General features: G+C 27.3%; 1 protein-coding gene across 1 annotated transcript; it reads left to right on the top strand.

Annotated features, from left to right (window-relative positions):
* Positions 1-1,696: 1,696 nt before the first annotated feature.
* Positions 1,697-12,902, top strand: mRpL16 (mitochondrial ribosomal protein L16). The gene is made up of 6 exons (XM_043047540.3): positions 1,697-1,923; positions 4,827-4,883; positions 6,339-6,499; positions 9,824-9,955; positions 10,755-10,886; positions 12,668-12,902. The coding sequence occupies exons 1-6, from the start codon at positions 1,842-1,844 to the stop codon at positions 12,860-12,862; spliced, it is 759 nt and encodes a 252-aa protein (XP_042903474.1). The 5' UTR covers positions 1,697-1,841; the 3' UTR covers positions 12,863-12,902.
* Positions 12,903-13,423: the final 521 nt, after the last annotated feature.

Genomic DNA, 13,423 nt, shown 5'->3' with positions numbered 1-13,423 from the left:
TTCTTTTGGCCAAGTGTTCAAAACTCATTACTTCGCTTTAAGAAGGAAAAGAAACTGTGTTAAACAGTTATTCTTTTTTTTCTTTCTAGATAGATTATTTAACATATTAAATTTAAATAAAACCAAAGCCTTTTGTGCGACTTTAACTAGTGACTATTAACAAAGAGGAAAAAGACTTTAAAAATGTCTAAAATCAGTTTCTTAATTTTGTATAACGAAATTTTTTTTCTAAATAGTTTACTATTTGGAACTGAAGCCATAATACACTTTTAGAGCGTGATAGTTTCGCGAATTGAGTCCAAATAAAAAGTATGAATTTTTCAAATTGCTCATAGATAATTTTGTTTTACCACTTGCTTAATACAATATATAGTTAAAAGTTAATCTCCGCCTGATATTTCTGAAACCCGTTTTATCTAATGTCTCTTTCCTTATTGGTGATCAAAATAGGGTGACGTAGAGCAAAATCCTGCGGCTACACTTCGCACGCTTTTATCATCAGTTTGTGGAGTATCATGAGAGAAGGAAGTACGCTAGCTTCTATCTTGGTTTTCAAATAGATTGAAAACTTTAAGGTTAGGAAGTCGAAACTACATTGAACATAGTTCTAAAAGGATATTTAAAAAAACATTTTTGAGAGTTAAATACGAAAAATTTTAAAGGTAAAAATATGGTATATTTCTATACAACTGAAAATAGGACTAGGGTCAAGCCATAGAACCGGTCCTCTCCCTAGATGGCGTATTTAATTTCTTTTAATTAGCGTATTAATTTGAGCATATTTAATTATTGGCGATCGCAACACTCGAATACGCCATCTGGGGAGAGACTGGTTTCATGACTTTAGCCCTTCTTCCTTCCCTCTCCTCCTCTTTTCATTTGTATAGGAATGTTCTACGATATTTTCCCTTTTCTTAATATTTTTCATTTAATAAAAATATTTTTTAAAATTCTAATGATACTTTTCTTTAGAACTATGTTTAATGTAGTTTTCAGTTCCATATATTTTTCCAACTTAAAAGATTTTAATCTATATGAACATCAAGAGAAAAACTGACGTACTTCCTTCCTCTATGACTTTCCACACGCTAATGAGTAAAGCATGTAAAGTGTTGCCATGGGTAGAGAGTTCTGCTCTACGCCACCTGCAGCCCATTTCGATCGCCAATTTTCAATGCACTGTTAATTAGTGGTGCTTTTTACGATAGTTAATTTCTTTTAACTATTAAGAATTAAAGTTAAAATTCTATTTGATTTTATTATGAATGTTGCTAGCTATTTAATAATTTCAAGCTTCCAAACAAAGCTCATTTCAGACATTCGGTCTGGCACGTATATCGTTTGGTTAACAAAGCAGAGGAGTTATTCCATTAGAGAGAATCAAAATTATGATGTCATGTAGCACTGTACAGCTCTAATGTAACGTTAATAAAATACTACTAACTAGATTCAGTTATATCAGCTGTTGGTAATATACCATCCCTCTCCAGGTTGTCTAAATAACCCCTTTAAAATTTCTAATCGTTTTTAAGGGCCGTTGGCGCTGCATGGGAATCACGCTCGCCGTTGAGTAAGAATGAGAGCCTGATTGGTGAAATAAATTTTTGGTGGAAAAAGTCACTAATCAGGTTCTTTATTTTTCTGAACACAATGAAAGCTAAATGCAGAAATGTTTTATTTATATAATACTCATAATATAGGATGATAGTCAATACCTGCAGTAATGAAAATCTCGTTGATGAAAATGTACTCATTGTAAAAATGTTTACCTGTTATTAGTATAATTTTTTTCTTTTTAAAAATATGATGGAAAACTAAAACATTCTTGAAAACAGATCAAAATGTCACTGATAACGCAATCCAAGAAGATTCTTGAGTGTTGTGTGCATTCTCGTAATGTTGTATACACGGTGCTTTTGAAACGTGAGAATGCTTATTAAATACTTCATGAATGCAATTTATGTGTAAAGCTTTATTACCTTGATTGTTACTTATTATAAAAATAGTTTAAACTAAATTATTTGTTCTAAGCTTGATTTTTTTAAATTACAAATTGTTTAAATTGTGAGATAGCTTTCTTTGTTATCATTTTAAATTTCAAATTATCGGTAACTTTTCATGCAAAATTGTTACGTTTCGTATTTTTAAATAAATTTTTATCGCTGTTAAAATTTAATTTAAGAAAAGTTGAATTAATTTTCAAATTTAATTTTTTTTATTTGTTTGACACTAAATTTATTTTTAAAAGCAAAAAAAAAAGTTCAATTTTTTTGAAATTATAATATACATATATATCGGCTTTCCGAGAGCCTACTATGTGTTTCACACTTCAAGTTAATCCCATTCGGTAGTATTTTCTTTTCTTTTTAATTTTTGATAAAGAAACAGATTGATAAAAAATTTCATATTTGAAAAGGTTGTGCTGTATTAAAGCGAACTCATCATTTTAAAACAGCTTAAAAAACATTTCCTTCTTTTAATTTGTTTTATTTCTTTATTCCTATTTTATATCTAAAAAAAAAAAAGTTCGCAGCCTATATCCAGACACTTTTTCTTACCTCTTTGTTACGGTTGCAATCTATTAAGGGAGTGTTAGTAGAAATTTTTTTTTTCTTGTTACATCTCTAATAGCTATACATATGTACAGCCTCAATAAATTCACTAAAAGAGTTATTGAAGGGACAAGATCAGTTAGAGAAAGAATAAACTCTTATGATGAAATTAACGAAGCTGAATATTGAGAGTGTTTGAAACGAACAACAGCAAACCAGTTTTGTTTTTCTCTAAATTTGATTAAAAAATCTATTCCATTTACTCCTTTTTTTAGAATATTATTATTTATTTTATTATTAGTTTTTATTCCTACTGCCATTAATTTATTTTTGGATCTTAAAGCTCGTTTTTTAATGTTATTTTTACCTAATTATTTGTACAGATTTCTTCACATCATAAGGAAAAGAGAATAAAAATTTTTTGCAGATAATTGCTTTACAATTAAATGAGTTTTCTTAAATTGTTGCCAAGAGGAAGGATAAAAACAGGTCTTAGGCAGGGGAAGAGAGCACAATAGTTATTTTGTTAATATTAGTGAGAGAAGATTCATCCAACCTGTAATGAATGATGTTTCTCCTTGAATGAGGCGGGGTAAGAAGAAATCACTGACAAAATAATTTAGAGCACCACAGGATGAAGCATATCTACGCTTTCTGAAACTCACTTTTGTTCACTGTTGTTGTTTCTTTTCCAATGCCCACCTGTGTTAACATTCGTCAATTCAGGAATATACAGGGCGATTTTGTTGGCCTCTCTTTCAGGGGCACCATATTAGGTGGGCCAATGTTGCTCCTACAGTAATGAGTACAGAGAAGGAAAGAACATCCATGCCTTGCCCGGGATTCGAACCCAGAACCTTTCTGATGCAAGGACAGTTCCCTGCCCCCTACAGGCCGTTCGGCGAAACTCACTTTGTAAATCCAAAATTCTTTCATGGCAATCAGCAATCCAACACAATTTATCTCTCTTGTCCAAGGAGAAAAAAATATTGAAGTTCTTCAGTAGTATTCATAGTCTTTACAATGTTGCATACATAAATAAAATGTATGCATCCATTCATCATAAAATTTTGTTGAATAAAGAAGTTGTAATTTGTTGAAGAATTAGTTGTTCCAGAACCATTGAGCTGAAACACTTTCAATGATGAAGTTTGGTGATTATTGAAGAAAAGGAACATTATTCAATTGTCCATCTAAGTCAGATATTCTATATATTCGCCCTCGATGTACTCCCTTCAACCCTATCATTTTATCCTGAGGACTTCTGGAAGGTTGCCTAGAGGTGGAAATAAGTATGTTCCAGGCTATACGTAATTATTATTTAGTTAGACATATTCATGAACTAGCATTAAAAATCGAAGTGCTCAATGAAAGTGAAGGAAAATCTTGCAAAACTAATCTGTCAAATGTTTCAACTTGGGGAATAAAGGAAATAGTTATAATTGGTTTAATAAGTAGGTCGAGGAAAAAGAAGTTTCTCACAGTTCGTAAAGGGAAAAATGTTAATTAAAATGCATACTTGAACTACAAATAGATTAAAAGACAGGATGTGAATATTAAAATGTGAGAAAGAGGGTTTAGTTTAGATTATTAAATAAGGAAGAAGATATAGATAAAGAAATGACATTAAAAAATTAGTTTTTATGTTGCATATATATTATCATAGTAAACTTACTTTAATTCTTTTAAAATGTCATTCAACTTGTAAGAATGTGTTGTTGTATGAATTTGATCTTAATTTTTGTTTATTTGTTATTTATTTATTTATTTTTGCCTTTAAAATCTATGATTCAGAAATATCTGTTTTCTGGATGTATTTAAATCCCGACGATTTCAGTTATGTTTTACATATGTTCCATTGTTTTACATACTTGTGAGCTTTGCTATTCTCACTGGCTTGTTCACAGTTTTTTTTTATTCCTATATGAAGCATTTGGTAAGAAAACTTAAAGAGTTGTTTTTGACACTGTTACAACCAGGTAGAGAAGTGAAAATTATTATATAAAGGAAAAATTACTTTGAAACATATTAAATGGTGTACATAGATTTTTCAAAGTTGTTATATCAGTCCTAGAAGATAATTGCTTCCCATGATATCGAAGAATTCAAAAAATGAAAAAGTGTTTTTGTGAATGACTAAATTAGTTTTGATTTACCTGTGAAATCTGTTAAAATGAATGAATATTATTAGTGTTTAATGTATGTTAAAAAAAAGGAAATGTGTTTTTAAAATTCTGCATGTTTTTAATATATATAATAATAATATTCTTTCAGCTTGGCAGAGATCTTTATCTAACATCACCTATGGGGCACCACCTCCAAGTTTTAAAGGTGAAATTCTTAAATTTATTTCTACTTAAAACTATAGAATATAATATACTCTTCTATATAGTATAAGAGACTGATAAAAAGATTATTGGAATTGAGTTCGATTTTAAATTTTTTTATAAAATTTTATAACTTGGATTAACTTTTATTCTTACGTTTTTCTCATGCATAGATCACATTTGATTTCTATTTATAGCTTAATTTTTTATATAAATTCTTAATAAACGCTCAACGATAATGAGTTACAGATAAATCTGATCATTTTAATTCAATTAAGTTGTAAGTTTGTGGTATTTATATTATGTCTAGATTTTTAGTTTATATTATGTTATAAAGTTAAATACCTTGCCCTTTAATAATCATAAAACGCTTAAAACACAGCATGTTTTTATATACTGTAAAAGCATAATGTAACAAGTACAACATATAAAATGAGAAGACCACTATTGTAACAACTTTTCATGTTTCTGTCAAAATGAAAATATTAAAGATATACAAAATTACATATTTGCAACAAGTTAAAAATTACTTGTCTTTTACTGTTACAATAAATTTTTTTGCAAAGAAAATATGTGTTTTTGCTAATTAAGTAAAATAAATGGGATATATTTTAATATCAATACAGAAAATTTATTTTGTTTTTACTACAGAAAAGTGAAATGTGCTTTAAACATTTCACTTTCTCACAATCTTTTATGTTTATTAAGGAACGTTCAACATGTGCGGTCCATTATTATTAGTTTGTCAGTCAATGTTACCTGATTGGAAACTTCATATTATATAACAAATATTATTATTCATATTTTTTAAGCGAATGAAGTTTTCAATCAGGTAATATTTTGTTGCTTTAGCTTCTTGGAATTATTTATTTTATTTAATAGTTAGTGTTCTCGAGGCTTTTTTATTGCTATTTTCACATTAAATGCATACATTGTATTACAAAAACAAGCTCATTGTTAAGACAATTTGATTTGCTATTGTGAATTATTATTATAACAGACTTTTACTGTAGGTGTATTAGCTTTTTGAGTGGCTAATTTTTGTGTCGGAGAATTCTTTTTGTAATTAAAGCAGCACCTTTTTTTTAGTTTCAAGATTGAATAGCTTGTTTAGTATTACTCCTAAGATTTATTATTTTTAAAAAAAAAAATATGCCTAAAATAGAAATCTTTTAATATCTTTAGATATTACGTACATTAATTATTGAATATATTGTTAATAGATCTATCTAACTAGATCTAATGTTAATAGATCTATCTAAAAGTATACAAATTTTGTTTATTCTGTGTACTTACTTTAATAAATCATTCAATTATTTATTAAGTTTTTTTTTTCTTTCTAAAACTTACTCATTTTCTTGCCAGCTGTTAAAAATATTTCTACTAATTTTTATTCAGTGTCATAATTATGAAATTATAACTGTTTTAACAAATCTGCCTTTTTTATTTTAATTTTTAGATATTGAATTGCCTGAACAAAGGAAGCTTACTGTCATACCAAAAATACCTCCATATTATGTTAATATGAAACCACCAAGACTTCGTTTGTCTCATGATAATGATCTCAGAGGACCAGAGCGTGTTAATAATACACTTTTGCACAAACAATATGGCATTATCGTAGGTGAAATTATTTTATATGTGGATAATAAGTAATTGCTTTTCAGCTACTCACCTTAACTCTTGAGAATTGCTCCATATTTTGAAATATTAAAATAATTCAGTTGATCATACTAGTATTGAATGCTTTCCTATTGTTTGGAAATCTACTTAAATTTCTACATTTTTCAAATCTGGGGGTCTCACCACATCCCTCTCTTACACACCTGTTTCTCATCTTCCTTTTATTATTCTGCTCAAGCTTGTTCATCTTCCCCTAATGGTTCAACTGTTTTCTTATTTGCTATATGTTTGTCGCATTTTCTTCTAACATTTTGGGTTTCAACATTGCAGAAGGTATAGTATTTCTTGAAAGTATAGAATTTTTTTGTGCCAATATTTTTGGTTCTATTCCCATAGTTTTTTTTAATTCCATATATAGCACAAAGTATATCCAATATTCGTTTCGATCAAGATATTAGTTTTAAAATAACAAAATTCTATGATTGATAAAACATGTTTTACAATTCATTATGAAAATAAGAGAATAATTAATCATAAATAGTTAATAATAATCTTGACAACAATTTGTTATGAAGAAAAGCTGCGGTTGTCTTTTTCAAATTCGTATTAATTTGGTTTGGAAAATGTTTATATTTAATTTAAATCATATAAAATAATAAGAAAAAGAAGAATCATAAAAAGCTTATTTTTGTTATAAGAAATTTATGTACTGCAATAGTTACAATTTTGAATAACTAATTAATAAAAATGTAATATTTAATAATAAATACTTATTGTATCTGTTTATAATATTTTGTTTGTGAAATGTGCAGTGTACAAAATGAAAAAACTGCAACTAGACCATTTATGATCTGATGATCAGATTTTCATTTTCTATGTTCATACTATTTAAGTTTTCTGTTATTTACTTAGTACACTGTGCCTTATAATATTTATTTAATATTGTTTAATACAGTAGAGAACCGATTATCCGGAACGATCGGGACCATCGCTATTCCGGAAAACTGATTTTTCCGGTTTTCTGAATCACTACAAAAAGCCGTTTTTTATTGTTAAACCCAACTAAAAGAAGAAAAAAAAATTTGGAAATAATCTTTAAAAGATGTAAAAACGATGAAGTAATACACTAATGATTATTTCCAAAATGATGGTAAGGTAAGTATCTTTCAAAATAGAAAGAAAAATCCTAAAATCTTATGAGGAAAAAAAATGGCGGGAAAATTTATCGAATTTTGTTCCGGTTTTCTGATTTCCGGATAACGGGTTCTGTACTGTACTGGTAAAGTGCATGATTATTTTTGTTTATGATATGTTTTCTAAATTTTCAATGGCTTTAAATAATGATAATTTTATTCTAAGTAGTCTTAAATTTATAGTTTTACTCTTCCAATTATAGTGTCTTTTATGATGATTAGGTCCTTCTTCAATAAGTCTAATTATCTGAAATTTGACTGCACTATATTCAAAATACCAACAGGGATCTGTCCAGACATTTTGTGAAAGGTCCGTTTTTCGTGAAAAAATTACTCACATTCTTTCAACCAGGGTCCGCTTTTATGAATTTGTGCAAATAGGGTCCGTTATTGCAAAAATAAAAAAAACTTTTTCAAGGAGTTTTTAAATTGTAAAGACATACAAGATTATGCTCAACACTGTAAAATTATAATTAAAAAAATTACATTTTAAAAAATAAACAACAATTGCGGTTTCTAAATTAGAGATGCAACATACAAATATTTGGTATTTAGCCTATACTGCTGAACGCAGAATATTCATTTCGGACGAATAATGGAAGAATTGTCTGTCGAAGACAAAACTTAATTCGTTTACATCCATCTTTCTTGTTTTCTGCCCTGGAAAGGGTTTATTCAATTAACAAAATAATAATGAAGATAAACAAATTTGTGAAGGGTCCGATTAAAAGAAAAATCATTTTGTGAAGGGTACGTTTTTAAGTTAAAATATTTTGTGAAGGGTCCGTTTTTATGAAAAGATATTTTGTGAAGGGTCCGTTAACGGACCCAAATTTCTTCTAAACAGACCCCTGACCAACCAATTTAAATTGATGATAAAGTCTTGAGTGTTAAAATCATAATAAATTTTTCATATTTAACTATTTTTTATTCCCCCAATAAAATTTTTAAGATATTTTGTGAAGGGTCCGTTAACGGACCCAAATTTCTTCTAAACAGACCCCTGACCAACCAATTTAAATTGATGATAAAGTCTTGAGTGTTAAAATCATAATAAATTTTTCATATTTAACTATTTTTTATTCCCCCAATAAAATTTTTTAGTTTTGTTGCCTTTTCAATAAGTATAAAATTAAAATATCTTAGTTCAAAAGAGCAGAGGTTGGAAAGTGTAGTTCAACTGTTACATTGAGTCGTGTATTAATTTCAACAACTTCAAAGTTATACTTTTCTATTTCTAAAAAACTAAATAAAAATTAAAATACTGTACCATGAATCGTAACATTATAATATGTTAAATTTTGGGAAAATTTTTATAAAATAAGACAAATACAAGCTGCATTTGTAACTAACTATATGCATATATTGTATTAAAATTTCGTATTATCATTATTATTCGTGTCTATTGTTAATTTTAAAAAAAACATTCTGTTATATACCTTTTTAATAGTTATACAAAGGCTTTTAAAACATGATATCATAGAGGGAAAAGAATCAAGAGAAAGCTTTACAAAGGATTAAACTAATGAGATCCACTTCAATAATCAATAGAATCAAATAAAGATTCAGAATTAGATGCTTCTCTGTAAAAAGAAAAAAATAAGTATTAAAAAGAAGCGAAGAAGTACCACTATCTGGAGCAATACTGCAAATAAAATTTTAAAAAAAAAATTTTAATATTTATTGCATTTTCTTTTTTAAAAAAAGAAAATACTAACGACTTTCAGAGTTTATTGATGAATATGATCAAAATACAGTATTACCTTTATAATCTGAATATTTTGATTATCCAAAATTAGTTCGCATATAATTACTAACAATCATGAATATTAACTGAGATTTTACAATGTATTTATAAATTTTATTATTTGATATGAAAAGTAATTTGTAAGCAAAATATTTTAGAATCATTTTTAATACTAACTGTTTATGTTATGCAAGGTCTTAATACCAGGGTAATTACTATTGTGATAAACTATTTAGATTATATAAATATTGAACTGGTAAGTTTAAAAAAGTATTTCATGTTCTGTTTGTTCCTGTGCTCTTTTCGAGTCAATTTCTTATAGACATTGCCAATTGCATTCTAAACAACTATTCTTCGTTGAATATTAACTTAATCTTTTAGGCACTGAGTGCTGGATATCTTAAGTATGGCAGCATTGAAGTTATCAGAAATACAGTTAATCGGGAAATGGACACAAGAAGAATGTTTGCTATATGGAGAGTTGATCCTTTATGGAAACCTGTCTCTAAAAAAGTAGGTGCAACATGTGTATAGAGGTTCTTTTATTCTTTGCTAAACTATTATAGTATAATTTATCAGAAAATATTCAATCATATTTTTACCCTCTTATTTTTCTTTTTTTGTGTACCTAAGAAATTAGAACCTGATCTTTTTTAAACATTTTAAATGAAAAATAATATTTGTCAAAAATAAATACTGCGTGCAATTGTTTTATTAATCCTGACTAAATCAAATATAATAATTATTATATTTTTTGTTAATTTTTTAATTGATGGTGATTAAAAACTATTTTTCGACTGTCTTCAACAGAAAGTATGGTACCAACTTTTTGATACCATTCCTTGGTTTTATTCCTTAAAAATACACTTAAGAGCTTAGAATCTTTTGCTATCGTTATTATTAAAAACAATAATATATGTGTATATTTCCACCAGACTTATGAAATTTATTTTTCTTGTTGGGTACAAAGAAGTAAAATACTAAAAATGGACTAAACAGAAAAATCAATTGGGTGTTTATTTTTGCTTTGCATTAAAGTCAGGTATTGCATTAAAGTACCTCAACTCCTTCAGTGTCTTAGGCACTTGCTTGGAAGGTTCATTTTCTGTTGCCAAAGAATTTTTGAGATCAAAGAACCATAACATCTTAAAAAATTAATTTGCATTTTTTGTGATTACAAGTAATTGGTATCAAACTTTGTCTATGTTATTTTTTGACAATCTGTATTAGCTTAACAAGTTAAATGTATCTACTTTCTAAATGTCTCTCGTATTGTTTAAAGGTATTTACATTTCTCATTTTATATTAATAGGGAATAGGAAAACGAATGGGTGGTGGAAAAGGCAATGTGCATCATTATGCGACACCCGTAAAAGCTGGTAGAATTGTTATAGAAGTTGGGGGTAAAGCTGAATATGAAGAAGTTTTTCCCTTTCTTAATCGAGTAAGTTTTCTAATTTTGTGTTCTGATTTGAAAAACATATTCAAATTATTTTTCAAATTTGTTGCAGTAAGCCTGTTATTCCTGTCCATGATAAAAATTTTAAAGCTGATTGCCTTTTATACAGAGTTTATCTGTGGAATAGTATTAATTATTTATTCTTTACTTTTAACTCTACATTTCTAAATGTACAAATTGTAAGGCAGTGTTACTTATTTACTTTTGATTCGAACCTTCACCTGATTTAGAATTCGCTTTGCTATCCCATTCTGTCTATCCATTAAAATAAACATTCAAAACTTTTTTTAAAAACCATGAAATACTTAATCTATTTTTTTACAATCATGACATCCTGACAGATGAAAAATCGTGAAACATTTAGTCTTGAAATAAGGCCTTGTTATCGCAACTAAATCAACGGTTAACAGAGCTTGTCAAATTTAACTACAACCATCCTTATGTTCTTATTTGTGAATATTTAAAAGAACTAAGATTTATATCATAACTGTCACTAATACAACAGTTCTATAAAGAAATGAAAATATAAGTCATTGCTTTCAGTTCAAATGTTCGTTAGTATATTTTTATTTTGATTGATATATATTTGAGTTAAATGTATTATTTTGTAGGAAAACTAAACTAAGATCATACCCGAGCTATTGTTTTATACTCTAAAATTTTTTTTTACTCATTTAGAACAATGAAGGATGGTTTGATAAGAAAGAATAGATCTAATGGTTAACCTATCAGTTGAGTTTGATTAATAGCATAGTGTTTTGAACAGTTTTGGAAATAATTAAGCTAGCAATTAAGTTATCAAATTAGTTGTCAATTTTAACTAAAAAGATATAAAAGTATGGGAATATTTTGATAAATCTTTGGTTTGAATAACCACTTAATGCTTACATTATTCTTTTGGTACTTCTTTTTTGAAAGAAATTACAAAACAGAAAAATCCCCTAAAATGTTAATTTTTTTTAAAATTTTAAATTGAAAAATTTTGTCATTTAAAAATGTACTTTGCTCTGTAAACTTTTGAATTTCTCCTATTTACAAAACCACTAAACCATTTACCCTGCATAACAGAAGAGAAAAAGGATATAATTTTTGTTAGCTCTTTTGTTTGTATTTCTTAAAACAGCGCTCAAAATTGATAGTCCGAGACCACTATAATTTTTTCTGACAATCATAAAATATTTGTCAGTGGCTCCCCAGACTAGTAATTAATGTAAAACAATGGTATACTGTTTCGGTTTTTCATTTTTATGTTTCACTCTGTGTTATTGCAAATAACATATTTTGAAATGACACATTCTTTGTATTGTAATTTTACCTTTAAATTGACTCAGTTAACTTTTCTTAAATAAAAATCTAATGGAAAGATAAAAATGGACCAGTGAAAATGTGTACATTCTAATAATATCGTGAAGTTACTGATCTGGTAACATCTTATAATAGGACAATATATTTTAGTCCTATACTAGTACTACTATGATACCTTATAGTATTCTTTGTCTTGCTATAATATCTATAGTACTATTTATAGTACATGACTAGTAATATCTTAAGAAAATTTAGTCACTAGTCATTTGGGTCAGTGACTAATTTTTTTATTTCTATTCTACTTAATTTTATAATAACAATGTTAAGATAATTAGATTTCAATATAAAACTATTAAGCTGTGTGAAGTTATATATATATTAATCTACTTTTCAAATTTGCTAATAACTTATGCTTTTCTTTCTTTTAAAGTATGTTATGTAATAAAAGTTAATATTTTTAGATTGCTAAAAAAATGCCATTTGATGCCATACCCGTTAGTCAAGAAATCTTAGAAGAGATAGAACAAGAGGCGGATGATTTGCACAGGAAAAACATAAATCCATTTAATTTTAAATATGCTGTTGAAAATGACATACAAGCCTGTAACATGTGGACAAGTCCATGGGATAAAGTACACTTTGATGAATACATTTAAATGTATAACATTTAGTAAATAAAAACAATTTAGTATTTTATTTTTATTTTTTTATTATATTTTAGTACTGGAACTAGTTATGATCATTAGTTTTAGAATATTATTGTCTCTTTTTTTTTTAAATACTATACTTTTAAAATTTTATTGCATTTTTTTGTTACCTGAGCTAATTTTGGGTTTAAAAAAATTATATAATTCTTAATACCAGTTAAAATAATTATAGATTCTTTCGGTCACCTCTGAAAGTAAATTTGTTCTTCCCTTCTTGTATTCAACTTTTTCTTCCTTGTCAACCGATTTTTAGGTCTGTTAGAAGAAACAATGATAAAAAATTTTACTTCTCACTACCTAATAATAATAATAAACAGTTTTTTCTTTGTTGTAATTATTTTCTAATATATTTATAATATAGTTTTATAATATATAATATAGTTTTAAATTATTTTTTCAAAAGAAACAGTTTTAGAAGGAGTTTTGTAGTAGTAGTAAAGTAAAAGAAATTAGGCTTATATGGGAAATGTTGTCATTCCCTGGGAAGGATAGCTACGAAGTCTTTTTCTT

Source organism: Parasteatoda tepidariorum, chromosome 8 (assembly GCF_982258835.1).
Source record: "Parasteatoda tepidariorum strain Cologne lab strain chromosome 8, Ptep-v5.0, whole genome shotgun sequence".
Taxonomy (NCBI): domain Eukaryota; kingdom Metazoa; phylum Arthropoda; class Arachnida; order Araneae; family Theridiidae; genus Parasteatoda; species Parasteatoda tepidariorum.
The sequence above is the reverse complement of the archived record's forward strand: the minus strand, read 5'-3'. Positions and strand labels throughout refer to the sequence as shown.

Bases quoted from the DNA above. Each gene is read 5' to 3' on its own strand.
- mRpL16 (XM_043047540.3), top strand. From the start codon at position 1,842: ATGTCACTGATAACGCAATCCAAGAAGATTCTTGAGTGTTGTGTGCAT. The intron at 1,924-4,826 runs GTGAGAATGCTT...ATATTCTTTCAG, and splicing joins ATACACGGTGCTTTTGAAAC to CTTGGCAGAGATCTTTATCT. The intron at 6,500-9,823 runs GTAGGTGAAATT...TTAATCTTTTAG, and splicing joins ACAAACAATATGGCATTATC to GCACTGAGTGCTGGATATCT.